At 37.4% G+C, this 23,198-nt stretch overlaps 1 protein-coding gene across 1 annotated transcript in view; it reads right to left on the bottom strand.

The window, feature by feature from the left end:
* Positions 1-415: 415 nt before the first annotated feature.
* Positions 416-23,198, bottom strand: part of IL1RAPL1 (interleukin 1 receptor accessory protein-like 1) — a gene marked incomplete at its 5' end in the record, with an annotated part of 27,498 nt that continues 4,715 nt past the window's right edge. Inside the window, 3 exons of the mRNA XM_010073788.1 lie at positions 416-1,134; positions 2,438-2,608; positions 14,582-14,725. Of these exons, the coding sequence (XP_010072090.1) occupies positions 416-1,134; positions 2,438-2,608; positions 14,582-14,725 (1,034 nt within the window). The remainder of the gene's footprint in view (positions 1,135-2,437; positions 2,609-14,581; positions 14,726-23,198) is intronic.

Below are 23,198 nucleotides of genomic sequence, written 5' to 3'. Positions count from 1 at the left end.
AGGCTAGGCAGGCCAACAAAATGGATGGTGCTTCTGACATCAACAAAGCTTTGTCCAAGCATTCCCAAGAGAGGTTAAAAACAAACAAACAAAAAGTCTAAAACTATACTAATGAAGCAAAAAAGTCTCCTATCTGTACAGCAGTCTCTTCATTTAAAAAAAAAAAAAAGTAAATATACAAATTCCAATGACATATAAAACAAAGTCGAAAATGTGAATGGGAAGAGACATGGGTAAAACAGGAAGACTGATGCTACAAAGAAATTGCAAAAAACATATGTACAAGACCCTGTTTTTCCTCGTATGTTATCGATTGTAATGCATGTTTAACAGCAGCAGTCGAGGATGTAGTTCCAGGCACCGGACTGCAGACTCAGCTCCTACTCAAGGGGGTTGACAGCCCCTTGCATTTCAGTTACCAAATGACACTCGATATACTGGTCTCCCGTGGCAAGAGGGGCAGTATCGCACTGTTTGTGTGAGCCTCTTCCGGATTCTGCTCCCTGTTAGTTTTTGTCTGCGGCCGCTGCCCATTTATAAGTGTCATGGGGATGTTGCAGTAGGTATGCTGGTTACCTATTGAGGTAAGTGGCAGGGTGCCGGTAGGAGGTACATCATATTCATAGCTTCGATAATAGTGTTTCTGGCGCATCTGTGAATGATATGTGTTATGAAAGGTGGAGCGCAGGTCTGGATGAGCAGTGGCAAGAGCAGTGGAGGTGGCAGCAGCCATGGAAATTGCGGAGACTGTCTGCAGTTCCCCAAAGGGTCCCTGCTCACTGACATCTAAAACCTGCTCATGTGTGATGGGTTCAATCCTCTTAAAAGGCATTTCGTACTGTAAACGTTTCCAGAACTTGGAATTTAACTTGTTGCATTTTGGTCCATGCCATTTAATGACAGTGAGGAGCTTGATGGTATGTTTCAGGGCCTCGACCTCCTGGTAGTTCATAACTCCCCGTAGTTCACTGCATTCAATCAGTATCACTTTGATTTCGCCTGTGACTAACATGTTTCGAAGCCTCGTTTCCAGTTCAAAGATGCTCCAGCCTCTTCTTACCACATAATTTGGAGTCATGACGATGATCAGTCGCTTGCTTTGGTCTACACATCTTGCCACATCTTCAATGTAGGCTACAAAATAAGACAAGTGCTCAAAAATCAATCTAAGAGTACACTTGGCTCCCATAGACTGGGAATGAACAACAGAGGCAAGTCCCTATTCCCAGAATTGCTCACCAAAATATGCAAAAACATAATTAGCAAACATGCCAGGTTGGCTTGCCAGGGAACGGTCCTGGGCAGCTGGCTCTAGGTGGCCCTGCTTGAGCAGGAGGCTTGGACAAGATGAGCTTCAGACGTCCCTCCCTTCCAACCTCAACTATACTGTGGTCCTGCAAAACATCTTTTCTTCCATGTGCTATGGATTGTGAGAGTTTGTTCATGAGCTGTGGTTTTGTATCAATATCTATATCTTTATTGGAAGAAGTGTGTCCATCATTTGCTTTAAAAAGCCAAAGTCACCCAGGTAGGCAACAGAACAGCAACTATGTGCTTCAGGGGCTCAGTCTCAAACCTAAATAATACTCTAAGGTGTACTGTACCATTAGATTTCTGTTTTCCTTTCATGTCCCCACTACACACATTCACAAAAACAGTGTTGTCTCCTGCAAATTATGTTTAGTTTGCTGCAGATTTCAAAAATACCCATGGAATTATGTTTGATGTTGTGCTTTGCCTATAGCAGGCATCCTTTCTTATCTTCAGTAAAGGATATTGAACTTAGTAGATGTTTATATGGTTACACTGAAGTTATGAAGAATACTACAGCAACTTACAAAAAAATACTGTACATAGGTTGGAATATGTGAAAGAAACATGAAAAAGATCTGCTTGTACCAGCTGGAATCAATTCTAATTTTCAGTCTTTGAGAACGATCCACCACCTCCACTATACATTTATCTGCAGTGGACACTAACAGAATTCACTACTTTGTTATGCTGTAGATGTTATTACTCAACCCTTGCCTTAGTCCAAATACAACTTTTCTCTTCCCATCTGAGTTTCTGTAATAAAAACTTTGAATCACAGATATCTTTCCAGGAAAACTCTAAGGAACAGAAAACAAGGACCTCTGTATTCATTCCTAGATACGCAAGCTGTCAAAAACCTGTGAAAAAAAATGTTAGTGTCGTTCATTTCCTTTACATATGCATGCCCTTTCTGCACTGTCTCACCTTCAATCAATGTAATTCAACTGCTAAAAAATAATCCTCTTATCTGGGACATACACATTAGTTATGTTTGGTGGCTTATCTTCATCAATCCCTAAGAAGAGGGAGCAAAGATGACATTCTGAAAGAGTAGGTAAAGAACCCAGATCAAAACACTGCATTTCCTGTTTAGGAAACAAGCAAGCATAAAGACATGACTTACTTCCTGTGGGAATCAAATCTCTGTCTGGTATGAACAACTTGTATCCATAATGCTTTTCAAGCATATCTGGTAGGATCTCAAGAGCAAATCTTTCTTCTTCTCCAGTTTCTTGATTCCACTGGTCAGGATCCACTTTGGTATAGGACAGATATGCATCATAGTCTTTGTTGTCTAAGGAAAGAGAGGAAGAAAGTAAGTTCATTTATTCATTTTTCTTGCAGATTTCATACATAATTCCCCAGGAATAAGTTCTGGGAGAATTTCCCAGGAATAGGAAGTTGTTTAGATAAAATGTCAAGCTTTCACCCTATCTTCAGATTTGAATCCATTCACCTTTCCTGTTTCGCCTGGTAGAGGTAATCCTCATTTACATGGATGCAAAGGAGAAAAGATCCATATCCACTGACTGAAGGCAGTTTGTGCATAAACATTTGTGTAAGGCACCATATGAAGGAAATCCACTCAATTGTGGGGTGACAACTTGCGAGCACAGAAGAAAAAAGTCACTGAAAAGAATTTTAATTCTTCTCTAGCTTTAAAAGAGAAAAGAAAAGCATGGAAATACCTAAGCTAATGTGCAATTGTCTCTGTTGCATAGTAAAAATATTTCAGTCTTACCAGATTTTTGCCATAAATTTAGGGCCTGGGGCTGTTATTTTGTACTCGTGTGTTTATCTTTACTTGTAAAACTCATTGGCTTTCCAGGTCTGAAATTATTGTCAAGTTTAAATCTTCGTAGCATCAGCTCCTGATAATGCAGTTTAAATCTCTTGAATTCTATGTGCTTATATTTGCAAATTTAATCTTGCATTAATATACATTTTGTTACTTAGCAGTTTGCTATTTCATTTCAATATGACAAATAAATGTACATTTTTCTTAAATGTGCTTGGTGTATATACTTGAAAGACTGAATCAAAAAGGCCATCATTAATTTTCATTAGGAGGTCAATAATGCCAAGTACTCTGGAACTAATTCAGTGGAATAAGAGGTCACATTTTGACTTTTGTTGCGAAGAAAGCAGAAGAAAAATCAATGGCAAGAGTAACGAAATGTTAACATCCTTCTAAGTCTCTTGACAACATTATGCAGAGGCTATCTAGAATATCAATTGCTTGTAGAAGAGACTTGATTGAATACTCGACTGTGTGTCGTAAGTAGCGTTATATTCCTCCAGTGCTGACTTCAGTTATTTATTGAGCCACTCCTTTCCTCATTTTACACCTTTTTGTACTCTGGTAGCATTATTTGGAAAAGCTTGACAAATGGAGGATGGGTGCAAAGAGTATAAATGAAATAAATGAAACGGTGCTAATCTTGAACAGTCCACTCTTCCTTCTAAGGAACCATGCATAGTATGGTCACTAAGATTTGCAGATGAGGAAATTAAAATAGTAAAACTGTAACCACTTGCAAACTTCTCAAACCCATGAAATGACTATGTGCTCATTCTCTCCCCTGCACCCTTTTTGTGTGGTGTTATCTACTGGTTTGTTAAAGCCACAGAAAACAAAGCAAACAAACAAACAAAAAAAAAAAAACCAAAACAAAACATCAACAACAACAAAAGAAAAATAAGAAAAAGAGAAGCACTGCCTTCTATGGTTCATTCTTTCCATTATTTTTCTCTGGAGTATTTGTGAAACCGTGATGCTTCACAATAGACAAGCACCAAATGCCTTTGACAATGCTTTGAAATAACACTGAATGAATGAAGTATGAGATAGAGGGAGATTACATAGCAGGTTTTTGTTAACCAAAACAACACACAGAAAGGTCAAGATATATGGAGAAATTACGACAATCAACAAAATGATCATGTGGTAACGTTATTTTCTGTTGTCACCTTAGTAATGGTCATAACCATAGTGCATGCTTGAGAGCAGCGTTGCTCTGTTGAAAGTCTTTGAGCAAAGATGAGACTGCATCATTTCTCAAAGGGATAAATAATAAGAAATAACACAGTGTTCAAACTGTTTTAAAGGATCAGAGAACAGTCTGTTAAGATGGTTTGCACATTCTTACTTAGAGGGAAAATTATTCACGCTATGCCACTGTTTTCCTGCATAAGTAAATATTGCACTAATGCATTTATTTGAAATATACATTTTTCAGACTATGGAGGCTCCAGAATTTCCACTGTCTACAACTGCATTATCCTGTATTGCAGAGAACATTTATTTCCACCCTAGTTCCCTAGTTTTAATAGCATTTGAAGGGCTATGAACAGCCAGGATCTAGGGTATGTCTACACAGATGGGTTCAGGCAATCATGAATTTATTTAAACTCCAGCCCAGCAAGATGTGTAGTCCAGTTTGGGAAACTGTTAGATGCATTAGCACAGTGGTTTCCCTGAGCTATTATACTCCCCATCTGTCAGTTATTTTTAACACTGATGAAAATTAAAAAGTTCAGTTTACAGCAGAATTACCTGATGCAGTGATTTTGTTATCTGATGGGCTGACATACTGGCATGAGCAGACAATTTGCAAAATGTGAAATGCCTGGGATGATCACATGTGTCTTTGTTTTATTTCTATTATATTTATGTATTAGATTGCTTTTAGCTAATTAAAATTATTTGGGTTACATTGCCAACTCTGAAACATTTTAAGAACTACAGCAGGCAGATAGCTATGCAGCTGTCGGAAGCTATCTTTTCTGCAATGTGATCAAAGAGCAATGGCATTATTTACTATTTTCTCTAATTCTTACGGATAGTAAAAATTGTAGAATTTCAGTTGTAATGAAAAATGGAAGAACATGTAATATTGTTGAAACCTCCCATCCCCAGGAAAATATTTAAACACACAGCAGATAACATCTCTGCATGTGGTTCTTCTCAGTTAAATGGTCTCTCCTACTTCTAACTGTAATGGCTGAGACTGATGCCTGCATTCTAAAGAACATTTCTGATCTCGATTCATGTTTTTTAACACGCTGTTCCAAAGGACTGAGAGGGAGAGATGGGAGGCTGGCTGCAGACTCCAGATCTTACGGATGAGTCAAACTCTGGGAGCTGGGGCTCGCATCTCTTGGCTATGTCATGTGGAAAGAGAAGGGTCTCAGCTTTGCTGTCAAGCCCTTTGCTGTTGGGCTGTTTTCCATGCAAGCCTTCCTTTGAGCAGCACAGACAGGAGTCTCCAGACTCCCAGAAAGCATGCAGGAAGCCCACTACAGCTTTGTTTTCTTGACCATTCACTAGAATGGGTATTTTACCCACAAAATATTTGGTGTCAGTACATCTGCCCTTTCCAAGAAAAACACACTTAATCAGAAAACTCCTGATCTGTTCCTAATCACAAATCAAGTAATAAAGAACTTGATATTACTATTTGTATTATTATGTAGCATGATAATTACAGATTTGACTACGTAGTAAGTTCAGATACTGTGTGGAAAAGGGCAAAAATCCAAATTCAAAACAAACAAAGCTGCTGGCAAACTAAGCTTCTCTTTTAAATGATAATTTCCTTATTTCTCTTCATCGGCAAACAATTAAGTCTTCTATCCAAGCATCCTCGAAATGAAAATGTGATTGATTGTTGCTTGCACTTTGGCTTTAGATATAGATTATGCCATTTCAAAGATTTGTTTCTGTCAGGCTCTTGTGCATTAGCAATAAACTGGAATACAGTTACTCACTACCTGCTTCCTCCCACACTTAGGAAGAAAAATACCTGCTAATAACCAAAGGCAGGGATGTTGATCATTTCATCTGAAACTTTTTCTTTTTTCCCATAGAGATTGAAAGCAATTATCTATATATGCTTTTGTACCTGAAAGCACTTGTATTTCCTTAACCATTTCAGGTTTCTTTTTTTCAGAAACATATCAGAACAGATTAATCTTGCATTGCCTCCAGGTATGTTGCAGAGCTGTAGTAGGTAATGGCTGTCCTTTAATTTAGTGAACACAGCCTAGTGTGACAAACAATATCATGCAACAGCAATACCTTCAAACATTTTGGTGTAATAGTTTTCCTCTTCCCATTCTTTGTGAAAGGACAAGCAGTCCTCTTCAGTTATGTGGTCTGTAGTTGCTTTCTGCTGCCTACTAGTAGTGCACAACTAGGAGATTTTCAACTCAACACCCTCCATTTCTGTGAAGTTTTGTTGTATCCATTAATTGAAAATATTGAATTAAAACCTAAAGCAGACCTTGTATAGCCAAATTCAACCAGACTTGATGCAAATAAATTTATTTATTATTGTACTGTAGACAGCCATGACAGTATATGGAAGCTCTGGATTAGTTCATTACAATGGGGTCAAATACAGCCTGTGCTCAAGTTATGATGATGAATTCAGTCCATAAATGTCTCGGTCAGCCCAAAACCACTGGTAATGCAACACTCTGGTCAAAAAAGACTGTGAGGTATAAACTTTGCTATATCATTTTAACCATTCTATGGAGTTGAAAGCAAGGACACTGAGTGATGGTAATGGAGCTGTGCTTGCCCCCAGGTCTGAGAAAATTGTTTTGATTGATCTTAGGGGTAAAAATTGAGGGTGGAATCCCAGCCACAGAGGGAAACATCACTTCATTTAATGGTCCAGGATTTTAGCCAAAACACCTGTTGTATCATTGCAACATGCATTCTTTAATGGTGTCCATTCCTTTTGGTACTCATCCAAATGTAGAATATGCTGTCATACTCCCTGTAACTTTCTACAGTGTTAACCCAGCAGAAGTTATATAAACTTTTAGGGGATGAAATTGCAAATGCTGCTTGTTATTCTAAGGATGTGCTCAGCAGCAGTCACTTAAAGGCTCTATGTAAGCATAAAATAAAACCCAGACTCTATATGCATCTACTTTGTCACATGCAAATAGGATCTTTGGGTAAGTAAATTGCTATCAGACATCTAAGAACTCATCTGTATGCATGCTCTTTCAACAGCTACAAGTGAAGAAATGGTAAACTGGTGCCTACAGAAAGATAGATTAAACTTCCTCTTCTACAGGGATCAGCAAACAGATTCAACCTTGAATTTGTATTAGAGATGTACATGTTTCCTAATGCTTTCCATGTTGCACTCCAAGAAGCCAGCAGTTTGGGCCATTGAGAGTCTATTAAACCTTGAATGTTGCAGATATTTCTGCTAATTGGGGACAGAAAAATTATATATATGTGTGTGAAAAATTAAAAATAAATTAAAAAACCCTTCATAGAGTCAGTTTTTTCTTATCAGCCATGTTCAAGAAAATGACAAACCGTTTTTCAGCTGGCATCATATGTTTTAGTACAAGACAGATTAATAGATTAAAAGAGAAATCCCACAATGTCGTATTTCATAGTGAATCTTATTTTGAGGAAGCTGTAAACCTAGACACCAGGGTCAACCCATGCCTCTGCCCATCCCAAAATCCTCCAGAGTAATTAGCAGCGCCTTCAGCAACATTCAGTGCCCTGACATCAGCTGACCACATGCAGCCTGCTCCACAGCTAGGTATGGCTGACAACATAACCGGCTTCAGCTGCGTTCAGGAAATGTTGCAAAGTACTGGGCTTTCAAAATTTCCCAGAGACTGTAGTTGCTTCAAAATTTTAATGACTATGGCATTTCATAATCCGTATTAGTTTCATTATTTGTGGGGCCATACTAAACGAGCACATTGCGGTAGTGCTCATCACGCTTAATGCAATGAAAAATGTAATTTAAATGCTCAGGTCAGTAAAATGCCCAAATCCTAAATCTTTCAAAATGCTTATACTTTTCCTCACACTAACTGTTGCTTATAAAACTCACCTTAACATTTTCTTATATTTTTAAATGTCAAGCCCTTTTAATGTTAATAAAGAACTGCCAACACTAGCTTTTTCCGTGGCAAAGTATTTGTTAAGTGCAGCATTCCTAACGAGTGTTCATATACTTGTGGAGGGTGAGTAATGGTGAATTGGAGGGAGGTTTTGTAAATGTAACACTGGGGCAGAGGTTAAAGAAATGTGATCAATTCTAAATAGGTTTTGGAGTATTCTCAGCACATCATAGACCAGAAAAAAAAAAAAAAATCCTTTATCCCTAGTAGGCACATTTACAAAAATATTTAAGCAATGGACACGTGTTTCTTTTCCCCTTTTTTCCCCAGTTTTCCTTTCCCCCTACCAGTAAGTCATACTGATTTTTGGAATTCTAAAGAACACGAAAAAATAGAAGAAATACCAATTTTCAAGTTGATTTTATAAGAACATTTATGAAGACCCCAAAATATCAATGCTGTATTTGACTTTTCTTGAAAAAATCTTGAAAAATTCAGCCAAAAAATAATACAATTACATGATTTCAAGTGTAAAAGAAATTCTCTCTGTCAGCTATATTTTCCTTGCTTTTCTATAATTGCAGCTAAAATTTGTCATTGATAGATACATAAGATGGAATATTACTTATTTAAACTGAATAACCTATTATAAAATTTATTTTTTCTCTTACATTTAGTCTGATTTTGTATTCCTAACTAAATGAAGAGTGCATCTCAAATGTTTCTCATTCTTATTAACATAGAAGTTGAAATTTATTTCTACTACTGAAGACATTCTACTTTCAATATTAAAAAATGATGAAGCATTACTCTTAGAAGTTGCTCTTGATAGAAATGAAAACTCAGAAGTCTTTCTAAGAGTTTCAGAATATTAAGAGTGAAAAGATGGTGATAGAAGTTATTCTCTTTGTTGCTATGACACCAAACTAAGAAAAAACATTATTAGTAGATTTACTGAATGGTAACTACTTGCTGGAAACACAGCAGAGCATAGTAGTTATCTATGAAAGACTAGAAGAAACTAGCTACTATTTGAAAAAAGAGAAAGTATGAAGAGGTACCAATAAAGAGTGCCATATAAGCTCTGAAAATGGAAGAACATATTTTTTTTTCTATACTAAAGAAGCTTCTTAAATAAAAAATGTCAGGAAGTGATACTCTCTTATAGTCCCAATTCAACAAACCAACTAGTTACCTGTATAAAATATATGTTTATTTTTATGCATATTCCTTAGTTCTGTTGGTCTCAGTGACAATACTTAATACAATATTATCATTGGGTTAAGTATTTTGAACACTGGAGGCCAGACAGCCTTGGTCTAGGCAAAAGCAGTGAAAAGTTAAATAAATCATTATAGATAAAAACAAAACTCAAGGGAGAAATGGATTGGAATCAGGCTTTTGATCTAAGATTCTTGAAATCAGATGCCAATATGCTGCATTCATCTCACCTACCTTGGAAATCTGCAATGTGTTTTGGCCTTTGATAGAAAAATTCAATGCTTAGAACCATTTGCCAGAGCTGCTGGTTGAGGAACAGTAGATATTTCAGTCTTCATTTATTTATATAAGGTAGTCTCTTTTTTTTTCTAGTTGATATTTGGACTTTCTAACCCATAAAAATATTTTACTTTGGAATCTAAATATGTTTTTGGTGATACTGTTATTTTATTTTTAATATATGTATATTACACATGTACTTTGGATGGTACTTTGGATAGAAGGAGAGAAAAAAACAGGATTTTTTCTTTAAATTAGTAGGTTTCAAGGATGGCATCTGGAGAATCCCCTATTCAGTAGAGACATAAATTGAGATTTTACTGTTTGAATTGCATTTCAGATGTAAATAAATAGCATAAACAAGAAAACTTAAGAGAAGCAGTTCCCCAACAATAATATTTTAATTAAATAAGAGGAAAATCCCTTTTTGTAAATAGTCATATTTAGGAATCTGAAAGCTGCATTTTTCTAATTGTTATTTTAATAGAATTTGAAATTAATATTCATAGAGCAGGATTTCTTATTGCCAGAATTTTCCAGTAGCCAATAAGAATACATTCACAGTGGTGAGGCTGCTATTGCGAACTTATTCTGTGGGTCCCCAGGGAAGATTTTGTAATTGTAAAGTCTAACTTCAGCAGTAGTTTCAGTCTAGCTATACCTGTATAGCATAATCATTAACACAAGTGCTCTGGCGGTGCCCAAGCCGTTGGTAGAAGTTATATTTGAAAGTTAGCAACTAAGTCACACTGAAACGTCAAAATCTCAAAGTGTTGCCTTTCCTTGCTGTGTAAGAGGTTTACTGGGATGAATCCCAGGAAACCACTAAGAAGCATATCTTGCCTGCTCTTGCCTTGTGGAGCTAATAAGATATTATCTGGGCAATCCCATAGGTCTGTCCATGAACCCTGGTAGTCTTTTGCAGCTAAATAATAGTAAGGAAAAAAATCATTGTTACCTGAGGACTCCCAGGTGCAACAGAGACTTCAAAGCAGAAACTGTTTCATCAATCTCCTAATTTGAGCATTGATTTGCTTCCCCTCAGCAAGCTGTAGAAACTCATCTCATAAGAAAGTGCAATCAGCACAGCCAAGAAACAGCCATTACAGATGTCATGTACCAAATCAAAACAAGACTTTCTGAATTTAGAGATCTCAGCAGTGATCCATTTTAATCACAGTAGGAGCAGTTTGTTTTATTTCAGCAATGTGAGGGGAAAAAATAAAAAAGTGAAACCCAGAGGAACTCCACAGCCCTGGCTCCCAGGTGCCTTCCCTGTCTGCACACCAGCTGCACAGAGGCTGTGCCTTCCCTCAGTTCACCAAGGTTTCCTTGGCAAGGAAAGCTGAGAATAAGATCAAGGACATCACGGAGAGCTCCTGTCCAACATTGTAGAAACAGCTGATGGGACCTAAAGGCATCAAGGGTCATTGCAAAGGTAATCATATCAGCTGCTAAGCAAAGCTCTCGCTTTCTAGTTATCAGCTGCCTACAGTTTGGCAGTTACAATGACTAAAACACTCTTCAGAGGATGAACATGGTATAAAACCTCTTGTGTTGCAGCTCAATGTTCAGCAAAATAGAAGAACTCATAACTTTTAAAAGTGGCTTTCACTAATAACATGTTAGTCCTTAAAGTGCACTTTATGGACAAGACTTTTTAAAACAAGCTTTCAGGTTTAGAGCTGCAAACCTAAAAATGTTGCCTGACATCAGCCCTCAGAAGTTCCTAGTGAGGTATTTATTTCTGTAAATTTTGCTGTTTCCAGAATAATACTGGACATTTCTTTGTTTGCATAGCACTTCAAGGTATCATGTCCACCAGGTGTGTGGAGAGATCTTGAGCTGAAATTCTCCATTTATACAGATTTGGGAGTTTCTGACTGCCAAACTGGTATGGGTGAGTTTTAGCTCTCAGACAGAAGGTCAAGCCAAACACCGTGAGGTGAGAAAGATACTCCTTTGCCAAAGGTCAGACTGTTTTTTTGCCCCTGTGCTCGACTTCCCATGGAGATCTGTAAGATTACAGGGAGATTCCCTGACTAAACACCAACACATCGTGTTGCTCCACACTGAAGGATGCAACACAGTGTCTGTCACACAGTCCCCCCATGTGGAGTCAGCTCCCCGGTAGCTGGAAAGCTCAGGCACAGAGTGGGAGGAAAAGCAGTAAAATGTGAGCTGGATTTGATTATATTCCAATTTAGTAGGAAAGGCAGAGAGTTAAACATGACAGCAAGAAAGGGGTCTTCAATGCTTGTTCCCAGGAGACAATAAAGGCAAGACTGAGCTAAAGTGTTTGCAGGAGAGAGAAAAAAACAGGATAGTCCACAGGATGACAGAGAAGATGGGAAATTCAAAGCTGCAAGTTAGAGAAATGAGGAATCAGCAGCTGTGATTATTTGCTTAATCTGCAGTACCCCTAAAGAAAGTAATAAATGAAGTTGCATTAGCTCTAAGGGTTAAATACTTTGTTTTCAAATATTTCTCACAATCTACCCATGCGTCACACAGAAATGCACATGGTAGCCTGAGAAAAACTGATGTATCTAAGGCTCAGAAAGGAAAGAGGAATTGTGATGAGATTTGACATCCTGAAGTGCTTGTTCTCTGATCAGGGAAGAAATTAAGTGCTGCATTTTAAGAGAGATTTTCAACTGAAAATTTTAATTGGACCTCACTTTTAAAGAGTTCCAAATCCTCTCTGGGTACAAGATAGTGCACAAAAAAAAAAAAAAAAAAGCCTGTGATATTTTGATGTTTGCTTATCTACATGCTGTCCCGAAGTATGACAGAAAATGTTGTAAATGATGAATAGCATGTGGGAGCTCTGCTGTTGCACTGCAGGAGATGCGGTTAGAAGATTTTAAGAGTTCAGCATTTTCTGTCTGTCAGTAACAAACTATGCCAAAGGAGAGGATCTGAACGTATGTCCGCAATTTATTTCTGCAGAAGCCATGGCTTGGTCTTCTGTGGGGCATTTACTGTCTGACTTCTTGCTTTTGCAAGAGTGTAAGTGAAAGAGACAGAGTAAAAAGTCCAGTTGCAGTAACTTCATTGGCACAATGGGTTTTATTGGTGTTGCTAGTATATGAATACAGTAGAAGCTGCAAGTTTCCACTCGGTATCTGCAAGTAGTCTTTTTCTTATTACTGTGGTTAAACACCCAAACTATCAGTGTTTGCATTCATCATCTGAGGGGAATCCATGTTTTATCTTCTCTAACAATGAATTTTGCTCAGAAGGATAAAGTGAATGGATATTGGTTTTTCTCCTTCTGAATCCCAGAACAACATCCTTTAGAGGTCACTTTTTATTGTTTAAAATGTGTGATAAAAGTATTGTTGTTCCCAGGTGACCAGTGTTTGGGATGGGAGGAGAGAGAGGCAAGCATGTAACACCTGGTAGCAAACATCTGTTTGCAAACAAATTGGAATGATTTTAGATAAAAATAAATCACAGCTGTAAAAGTAAGAATTACTGATAATGAGAGAGAAAACATTAACTTGCTTTCATTTAAACAATTATAAATTAAACTGTCTATAATACAATATGACCATTATTAAATTCACACAATTCATGCAAGTAAGCATGCCCATTTAAACTAGGGACTACTTTGTGGAGAAGAGAGGATCTCAGCTCCTAGAAAAAAAACAAAACAAAACTGTCTGCCAAAATCCTCCATGAGTCACAGTCCCTCTGGGCCTCAGTTTCCTCCTCTGTGAAATAAGTACAATAACCTGATTTTTTCCCCCACTGAGCTGTTATACTAATGCATCCTTTTTGTAAACTCAGTAGAAGGATACAAAATGTTCTACTGTTCTCATGCTTGTTGTTCTGAATATTTTCTATTCTGAATCTTTGTGCATTTTTATATGGGAAGCAGAAGTGGGTCATTCCCTAGTGATCTCATTATGGAAGTCTTTCCCTTATGTAAGCACCTCTAATTCTGCTGCCACTCTTCTCCCTTACTGGTGACAGATTTGGCCAGTGCTTATTTATTTTTAATATGACACAGTGGCTTCTGCCCATGGGCTATTAACTTGAACTGTAAAATAGCTTTTATTAGTATTTCAGCAAAAAAGAAGGTCCTGTCACCAAAGATACAGTGATAGCACAAAACATCAGGAACTCTGACCCAAGAAACCAAACCTAATTAATCAGAGCCTGCAGCTCAACCCAGTTTGCTGTTCAACAGCAGTTTTGATTAGTAGGGCTAAAGACAAAGGCAACCTTTTTCTTCAGTGCTTAAAAGGAGAAGGAAAGAAAATATGTGTATACATTTGACACAAGCTGGTACATACATTGAGGATTACTTTTGTTTAGGCTGGTTGTCCTTGAATCACAGAATAACTTTAATGACCATTAGCTGCTCTCTCAGCGATTAAGTAAATGAACTCGAGAAATAGAACGGCTGGGTACATTCCTAAACACTCGGTACAGTACAGTTTATTGAAACTGATCAGTTTAAACAGGCAGTAAATTGAGATTCGCTTCAACTTCTACCTATTTGGCGAATACAATTAGGGAAGATGCTCCCTAGCTTATGGAGAAGTGAAGTTGGCTTTCAGTACTGACAGAAAGTGAAAATCTTTAATGCATCAATGTTGGCAATTTACATTCAGTGTCGCGAATACAAAACTAAAAGACATAGGTGTCTTTTGGAGCTCCAGAGAGCAGCATCTACATCAGCTCAGCAATCACTGCTGCCGATGACCGGTATGAGGAAGGCATATTCAAGTCAGTGCCTAATGCAGTCAGAAATAAAAATTGCAGTTGTTAACGCATCTTGAACTGAAATGAAATTTGGGCCTTGGTGGAGAGAAATAAAAGACAGGCATATTTAGAAAGCAGGAAATGTGCTAAGAAGCTGCCTTACCTCCATCTAGTTCTTCAGCTCCAAAATGATTCCTGTAGAAGAGCATAATCTCTATCTTGTAACACTTGTAGATAGTGACTAAACAAACAAGCAGCAGCAGAATAGCACCAAGCCCACCAGCAAGCTCAACTGTGTACATCAGCTCTGCAAAGAATTACAAAACGCAATAACAAACACATTCCAAATCAGAGAAAGGTTACCAGCAGACCTTGTACTTATGTTAAACATTAAAATAAAATAATGAATGATGGTTTATTTATGTATTTTTTTGTTATAAAGCCCTTGAATAAATACGCAATTAATATATTTTTTTTTCTTTAATAAAATAGTTCTTCACACCATCTGAATTTCTCACGTGAAAAATAACAATTGCTGGGGATGTGTGTGTGTGTTTGTATGAGTATGTCAATATATATAAGAGATACTTGATAACTCTTCCTTCTCTCTCTCTGTAGATAGGTTACAGTTTGCTTTACACAGATAAATGTTGACATTCCACTTACAATGAAAGCAGAGGTGAATGTTTCTTTTTTTGGGGACTGTAGTGCAAACACAGCTCCTCCTTTATTCCACACACAGATAAGATGAGCTTCAGTCTACTAGATAACACTAAGGATTTTTTTTTTTTAAATAAAAACAAACTTTTCTTAAAAACCCCCAAATGTTGAGAGATGTGAAGACAAATTATCGAAGGAACCCCAAAGCCTCGCATCTCAGTTATGTGTTAACATCTTTGACACAGTGTCCTAATGATCTGCAGTTCATTTTTATTCTCCCCTTTCCCCCAGTGGGGTTGGCTTATGTGTAGTCACAGCAAACAATCCTGTTTTGTCTGTTCTGACTTTCCTATTCAGACTGTGACCCCCGTGTGTCTTTGCTGCCCTCTGCCCCTGGAGACTCACATGATGGACTGAGATCCTCACCATATAGCTCCATTCCTGAGGATAGGGACTCTGTCCCATGTGGCCACGACTGTTTACCACCATCAGGATCCTCAGTGGGGCCACTTATCAATGCTAAGTAATATGCTATCATGAGCTTTCACCCTCCAGTTTTAACCACTGCATGCTCGAGGAAGCTCACATGGTTACACGGCATCCATTTTGCTGTTATTTTTCATTTGCTTATTGACTGAAAACTGGCAATGTTAAAAAAGAAGGGTGAGAGGAAGAAGAGTTCTAATAACAATGTTGCAACTTAATGAGTAATAAATGGCATATCTTAGATCACCCATATTTTTCCAATATCACTTAGTTTTGAGGAATGCCAAGAAGTTGAACCTTGGAAATACGGTACAGAGTTTGCTTCATAAAAATCTGTGCTGGAGAAAGCTCAGTTACATGTTATTTTCATAGTATCCTCTCCTGGTGGGCAGCATTTGTCTGAGTGAAGCAGGGTAGCCCAATGCAATTTTTTCTGTGTGTGTGTGTGTGTGGTTATGTAGATATGTTAGTCCAGCACAGTACAATTCAATTAGAGAAATAAAAGGTTAGAGAGAAAAGTGACAATTCCATTTATTTTGACTGTGTCTACTGAGAATCATACACTTTTTTATTATTTTGAGGCAACTGTAAGAAGATTTCATAGCTCTCTAGAAGGCACTAAAACTGTAATAAAATAAAATAAAAAGGCATTTATATTCCATGTCATTCTCTCCAAAACTGTGCTGAAAACTCTTTTGTGTTAGATATTTTTAAAGCCAGCATGGTTATTTCAGACTTTCAATAATTTTCTGGTCCAGAGAGGGGAATGCTATTAAAAACACCCAACAAAAAATTGTTTACATAGACAAGTAACACAGTATTTTAGAATATAAATGGAAATTGTTTTGCACTGGCTTACTATACCCTGTATATCATTTTATACTGCAGGTGATGCAGCTGTTCAATGGTAACTTGAAGAAAGGCTTTGATATTTTGGGTTGCTAGGCACAAAATGCTTCATTTATGTGCCTGCTGTTATGACTCACTAAAGGCAAGGAAAAACTTTACAACTGGAAAACAAAAGCTTTTCCTAAATTAATGATTTGGAGATTAAATGGAAAAAAAACCTACAGGTAGTCATCTGTTCTCTGTCACTGTACATGAAATCAGACTAACGCATGGCATGACTTTTGCCATCAGAGAGTCCCTCTTAGTTATCTTTTCCCCCATAAAATAATTCAAGATTATGCCTATATTTTTGCTTCAATAAAATCTATCTGAGCACATAGAAATGGTCCTAAATTAGGCAACCAAAGCAAACAATAAAATTCTCTAAGTCACCCTGAAATGTAACAGAAATTGCTTTTTTATGCTGCTACCGAGCCTATCATGATCACTTATGAGTGCAAGGATAAGGTGCTTCTTTCTTAAACAGATTTGGGTGCAAAGTAAGTTTCATGGTCTATCCATCTGGCATAGCAAGCTTCTATTTTCCTCTGTGCTGGACAACATCTATCAGCACACATTCACTCTCTGCCTAGGGTGCTGCTTGTTGGGGTCCAGAGGCAGAGAGGAGCAGCGATTAGCCTGGCAGACTGATGGACTCTTACACCCAGCCCTGCAAATGCTGGAGCTAACCTCCAAAGTGCTGGAAGTGGGACAGCCACACCTGTGCAGCACTGTGGAAGGCAGGACAGATTGGCCTGGGCACAGGGACACATCAAGCTGCCTGCTTTCAGGCCTTGACTTAGTGTTTCTGCAGGATGCTCAACCATCCTGTGAGGGCACTGGCTGGCTCTGAGCTGCTGCAGGGACTGTGTGAACTGCGTTACCCTGTGCTGTGCTGAACTGAAGGTGTGAGGAGCAGAAGGCTCGGTTCTGTCTCAGCTGTCAGCCCCTCAGGTGACTGAAGCCATGTCACATTTCTGTGCCTTGGTTTTCCCCATGAGAACTGGGGAGGGTACGTCTGGCCCCCTGGTAGGAGGGGTTGCTCCTGAAAGGCGCTCTGCGGACACCAAGGGTGCTGGGGATACATATGTCAAGAATGGCGTAGTAAACTGTTAAAGCTAAGTTAAAGCATAGCAGCAAGGTTAGAGTACAAGGCCACTTTCACAATAACATTTCTGCTGCTTTCTGCTGCCTTTTGCATTGCGATTTCAGCGCAGTTGCTGCAGCAGGCATTACACCCCCTTGAAGTGTGAGCTGTTTTTCCTGCTAAAATTCAGATTTCCTGTAGTGGCTCCATGCTAAAAAGATTCAATTTCAGCACAATTCCACATCAGAGAGGAGAGAGGAAAAGTGCAAAGCTTTTAAAATCTACTTAGCTTCTGTGTTAACGTTGCTCGAATTACAGACCTGGCCCTCCTTAAGGAGCTGAGGCTGAATGTAGAAAATAGTAGAGGAAAATTACTTGGCTAACCCTTAGGGGGACAGGCATTCTGTTAAACACAAGTGAGCAAGTGCCAGGGAGTTACATCCAGAAGCACAGCAATCATTTAGTTACAGGCAATTAACAATAGTCCTCCAGTAGCACAGAAACAGTTCTACTCCAAGGGAAAACACATTGATTACTGCTGCAGGAGTAGATTGCTTTCTGAATAAATAGCTTCAATTTAAAACAAGATTTGTTACAAGCATTTTGACCAATGGCTACAATTTTTTTTTGGTTTTTTTTTTTTGTTTTTGTTATCAGGAGGCTTTGGCCAAGCAATGCAGTGAAAGAGACGGCAAATTAAAACAGAGTACATCTCCTCTCCAAATGTGTGGCACAATATGGCTGGTAATAACTGCACTCATTTTATATTAATTCTACCCTAATTATTAGGCATATTTGTAGGAGATATCTTTGATCTTAACCTGGCTTTAATATTTTATAAACTTCCTTTCTCTTTGTCATGCAGGTAGCTCACTTATCATAGCTGGAGTTGTAACAAGAAAGTAAATAAAAGGGTGCCTTCAAAGATTCATATCTTTTGGTTTACACAACATCCTTCAGGGACTTTACATTTAATAATCTGTGATAATTTAAAAATAATCTTCTTCTATTCATTAGTCCATACACAGCTGAGCTACTAAGAAAAATAATTATATTTCAAACATTCTTTTTGTGTGATTTATAACTCTTCCAGGATGTGTGATTTATAGCTGTGTATTCAATTTCTGAGCCTTTTTCAAAATCCAATTACAGTCTATCTAAGGTTCAATTTTGCAATCACTTACGCAGATTGCTTGACTTCACAGACTATAAGTAATCCCTCTGAAGTCAACAGGACTATTCACAGAGCTTCAGGTTAGTTCATACATAAATCTTTGCAACTTTATGGCCTAAACTCATTTCCGTTCTCTGCTTGTCTTCGACGATTTAACTCACAAACCTACAAGATTTGGTTAGAGACAGTTCTCGGTTTGTCTAGGTATACTTTCATAGACTTCAATTACTGAATGAAACATAAAGGTAATGAATGGAAGGGGAGAAGTTGAAGACAATACCAAAGCTCTCATGGTGACACCTGAGAGAAGGCAAAGAAAGCCCTGCACTGACAACCAGTGCAAGATGGATGTGTCATAATATGCAATTTTGGTTATAAACAGTTGTGTTTCTTCTAAAGGAAGAAGGAGGCTGGCTAGCACAAGAATTACTTGTCTGAGTGTCATTTCAGACATCAGGAGTAAACAGTAGGCAGAGTTTAGGTTAGGAAGAAAGAAACCCATACTCACAGTTTAAAAAAGAAGTATGTGCTTTTTTTCTTTTTCTTTTTTTTTTCCCCTGCTTAATACAGTATTCATTACAGCATGGCTGTAAAAAAATTTATCTTTCCAAAATATAGCATACGGAACCACAGCTTTCTACAGCACATGAATATCCAATACGCATATATATATATATATGTATATAATCTATTCTCTACTTTTTAGGATTTTTGTTTGTTTGTTTCAATGTGCCAAACAAAATCTGTTTGTATTTAAGGTACCTAGATGGCTTTATGGATACTGTTGTGAATAATTACTGATGGATATTGTAGGACAATAATATTTCTGATACCAGTAGAAAGAGATCTGGGATATTCATTAGCTTGATTATGAAATTGTTTCTTAGCACAAAGTATATGGATTCTGCCAGCATAGGCCAGGCACACCTGTAGATGTCTGCAGAGTTGACTTAAGGTGGCTAAATTTATTTACAGTTTTTAATATGGTTTTGAATGAAGTAGTTTCACATTATTTATCAGAACTACTGAGACCTAGCTATCTTATTTTATTTTTTAGATCAATATATAATATCTATTCCCTATATTCATCTATGAAAAAGAACTGGTTGGGTTTGGGATTATATGTAGATATGTATATACGTGTGCAAATAGAAGAGAGGGATCTTGTTAACCTATTTTTTAGTATGGAAGGCAGCATATATGAGCCTTGGTGCTGATGGATTTCTCAGTGTTATTAGAATAGAGACAGTAAATTATTATCGTAGAAGTAAATTCTTACCAATGACATTTTTATTTCTTTTGAGAAGTGCAGGATACCTGTTCCCAGCAGGAGAATTACCCTGACTTTCTCCAACAGTATGGTAGCTCAAAAGAAGATAAAGTTGAAAAAATATAGATGCTGCAATGTTACTGAGGTTTACTACATTTAAATACATAACACTGCATTTTAAATGCAGTTTATACTTAAAGGAAAAGTTGTCATGGTGCAGAATTGCATTAATTTGTGGTTAGCTTTCCCAAATAAATGAGTTGTGTGTGACTTAAAACCTTGCTGATTAGGAGAGCTTCCATTTGCTTATTGCACTGCAGAAATCAGACAGCCCACACAATAACTTCTTTTAGATCTTCTGAAAGAAATGAATGTAAGGAGCACTGGGAGGTGCTAAAATGTGTGGAAAAATGGAGTACCGGGTTCCAAGGATGTAAGATCATAAAACATACTGCTTACGGGTTTTGTTTGGTTTGTTTTTTTTTGGGTTTTTTTTTTTTTTTTTTTTTCCCTGAGGATAGCATTAATGAATAATTTAGCTCTGCATGGATTATGGGAACAATTTGTGACATTTTATTTTAAAATACTCTCATTCTTGTCAATCAAGGTTAGAATTGAACTTAGACATTACATAAAGAGAAGAACCATGACAAAAGTGGTGCAAAAGCTGTTTTAAAAAGGAATCTGTTAAACAAACCAACTTGTTTGACACTTTGTCAGAGGAAATTTAGGCACACGCTAAGTAATCTGACTAACCTTTTTACTGGAAATGTCTTAGTTGAATTTTCTAAAGGATGAGAAAAATGTTACTGATGAAGCAAATGGTCTTATGAAGAGTTTCTGTCAGGCAGTAATCTTTGGTATTCTGTTAATTTACTGATTTCAGATGAGATTGAGTGTAGAAAGAACAGTCATTTTGATTAGGTTTGGGACAGGAAAGGAAGTGGTATTCAACTTTTGTCCCTCTGTCATGAACCTCTTGGGTGACTGAACCTTTGCATTGCCCAGCACAGTGACAACCTCAAGGCTTCTTCAATGGCCATAGGGGAATGAAAAAATCAATTCTCATCAAATCAAATCCAATTTAATTTCCAATTCTAAAATTTGATGAGGAACTTGGAAAATCTTCTCCTGTACTGCAGAATAAAAACAGAATGCTTTATACACTATAAGGTACACATGTGTAAGGTCTGAATTGACCAAGTGGGTCAGTGTTTTGCAACAGTTTTGCTTCCAGTGAGACTCAGGGACTTGCTGGAATGTTCAAGTAATTAGGACCAATTAACAGAAGCTGAAATTTATAACTCATTGCTCTCAGATCTCACATGATGAACTCCCATTCAGAAATTCCAGAAATATCATGACGCTTTATGGCAAGGGGAGCTGTAACACCTACAGTTCCTTTGCAGAGGTTAGAAAAGAATTAGCTTCTTTTCTCTTTTAAGTCTTAATTATCACTCATCACTACCACTGTGTGAAATCATGTGCTAGTGACTGAGAATGTTCATGAGATCAAAAACTTAACTTATTCAAGTCCTTAAATAATAAAACAGGTTTACACTATTATGTGAGTGACACTGTAATTTAAGGTGCTTGTCAGCAAATTCCATTATCATTAATAACCATTCTGAATTCAGAATTACTTCCTATTCAGAATTTGTTATTCAATTGTATAGGGAAAATTAATATGATATTTATGCATTAATAAATGATGAGATTAAAGTATGCCTACCTATTTGTAGGTTTCCTCAAGATGCACTTCCTATAGGAAATATTAACTTGTTTCTTTTTCAAACATATATTCTCATGGGTAATTTCAAACAGAATAAATCACTTCCTCTAAACAATTTATTTCAGTGAAAGTCTTTTTTTGTCCCAAGAGAAAAAACGGTGTTTTAACCATCCCTCATTAGGTTATATTCAACAAGATCCACATATGCCCATTGAGAACACCTGTGACAGAGGAAAACAAACCCACCCAAAACATAAAAGAGGTCCAAGACAGGAAACTAGACAACGTTGAGAAAATGGGAAGAAAGGGAAGGAGATACCTTGAAAAAAATGCATAAAGTATGTTATCTGCTCTTAGTTCTGGTGTCTGTCCCATGAAAAATACAGGTATATTATTAGGCTTTTAAAATAATATCAATAACATCAAAAAATATGCCAAGATAGAATTGAGATTATTTTTGCTTTAGAGTTTTAGTTGCAGACATGCAGACAAGAATTTCCACAAAAATAATCACAGTTAGATAATAATCTGTATTTCCAACATAGTCTATGATTAAATGAGACTACAAGGCTTTGATCCAGCATGAAAGTCATACTTTTAAATATATAACATTGCAGAAGAGCATTCTTGCTCCTTATGCATTACATTTTTATCTACTACATTGATAGACTATGGGCTTGTCATCTTGAATTTAAAACCTGTGAAAAAAAAATAGAATTACAGTGTGTGATCCACCCTTTATATCATCTGCAACATGTGTTCCGTCATTAATAAATTTGTGCATAGCTGCTGTCAGTACCATTCTCAAAATTAATTTCTCAAAGTTTCCTTTACCTGACTGAAGATTAACCTGTAACTGCTACAGATGATCAATGATAGCTATCACCAATAAGTAACAAAATCAGCCTTGGATTATAACAAGTAGATTTTTTTTTTTTTCCCCTCACACAAAAGAGAAAATAACTTGATTATTGATTTTAAAGGTGATTGATAGAGATTTGACCAAAAGCTGGAGGAAGGCAATGAAAGTTAAATCTCCTGGGTTCTGATCCCTCTCTTTTTCAGAATATTTTGGGACAAATTTTGTATGAATTGAACAGAAAAGGAAACAGCATTGACATTGTCATGCTTAAAATGCTCTGCTGCCTTTAGCTGTGAGTTAAATGCTCCCTACGCACAGCGTCTGAAGAAAGTTAGGAGTCTAAAAATGGTTATCTGGCTGCACAAAGCATAGATCATAGGTTTTCTCTGCTGGCAGTCAGAAAGTAAAAGAAACTCAGGAGAAAATTGTGGCTCAGCTCCCTGAGGTGCAGAGCACTGGTATCTGAGCTAGAGGGAAGTACCAGGGGCCCCAGCTTTCTCCCAGTGCTGAATACCCAAACTGGGTTCACTTTTCCTGCCCCAGTGGTGCTGCTGGAGTCTGGTGGAGCTGTGTTCGAAATTCCTCTCAGGAAAGAGAAGGCTCCAGGTTTCCACTCTAGTG

Source organism: Pterocles gutturalis, unplaced genomic scaffold, assembly GCF_000699245.1.
Source record: "Pterocles gutturalis isolate BGI_N339 unplaced genomic scaffold, ASM69924v1 scaffold38617, whole genome shotgun sequence".
In the NCBI taxonomy this organism is placed as follows: Eukaryota; Metazoa; Chordata; class Aves; order Pterocliformes; family Pteroclidae; genus Pterocles; species Pterocles gutturalis.
Note: the sequence above shows the minus strand (reverse complement) of the source record. Positions and strands in the feature narration are given on the sequence as shown.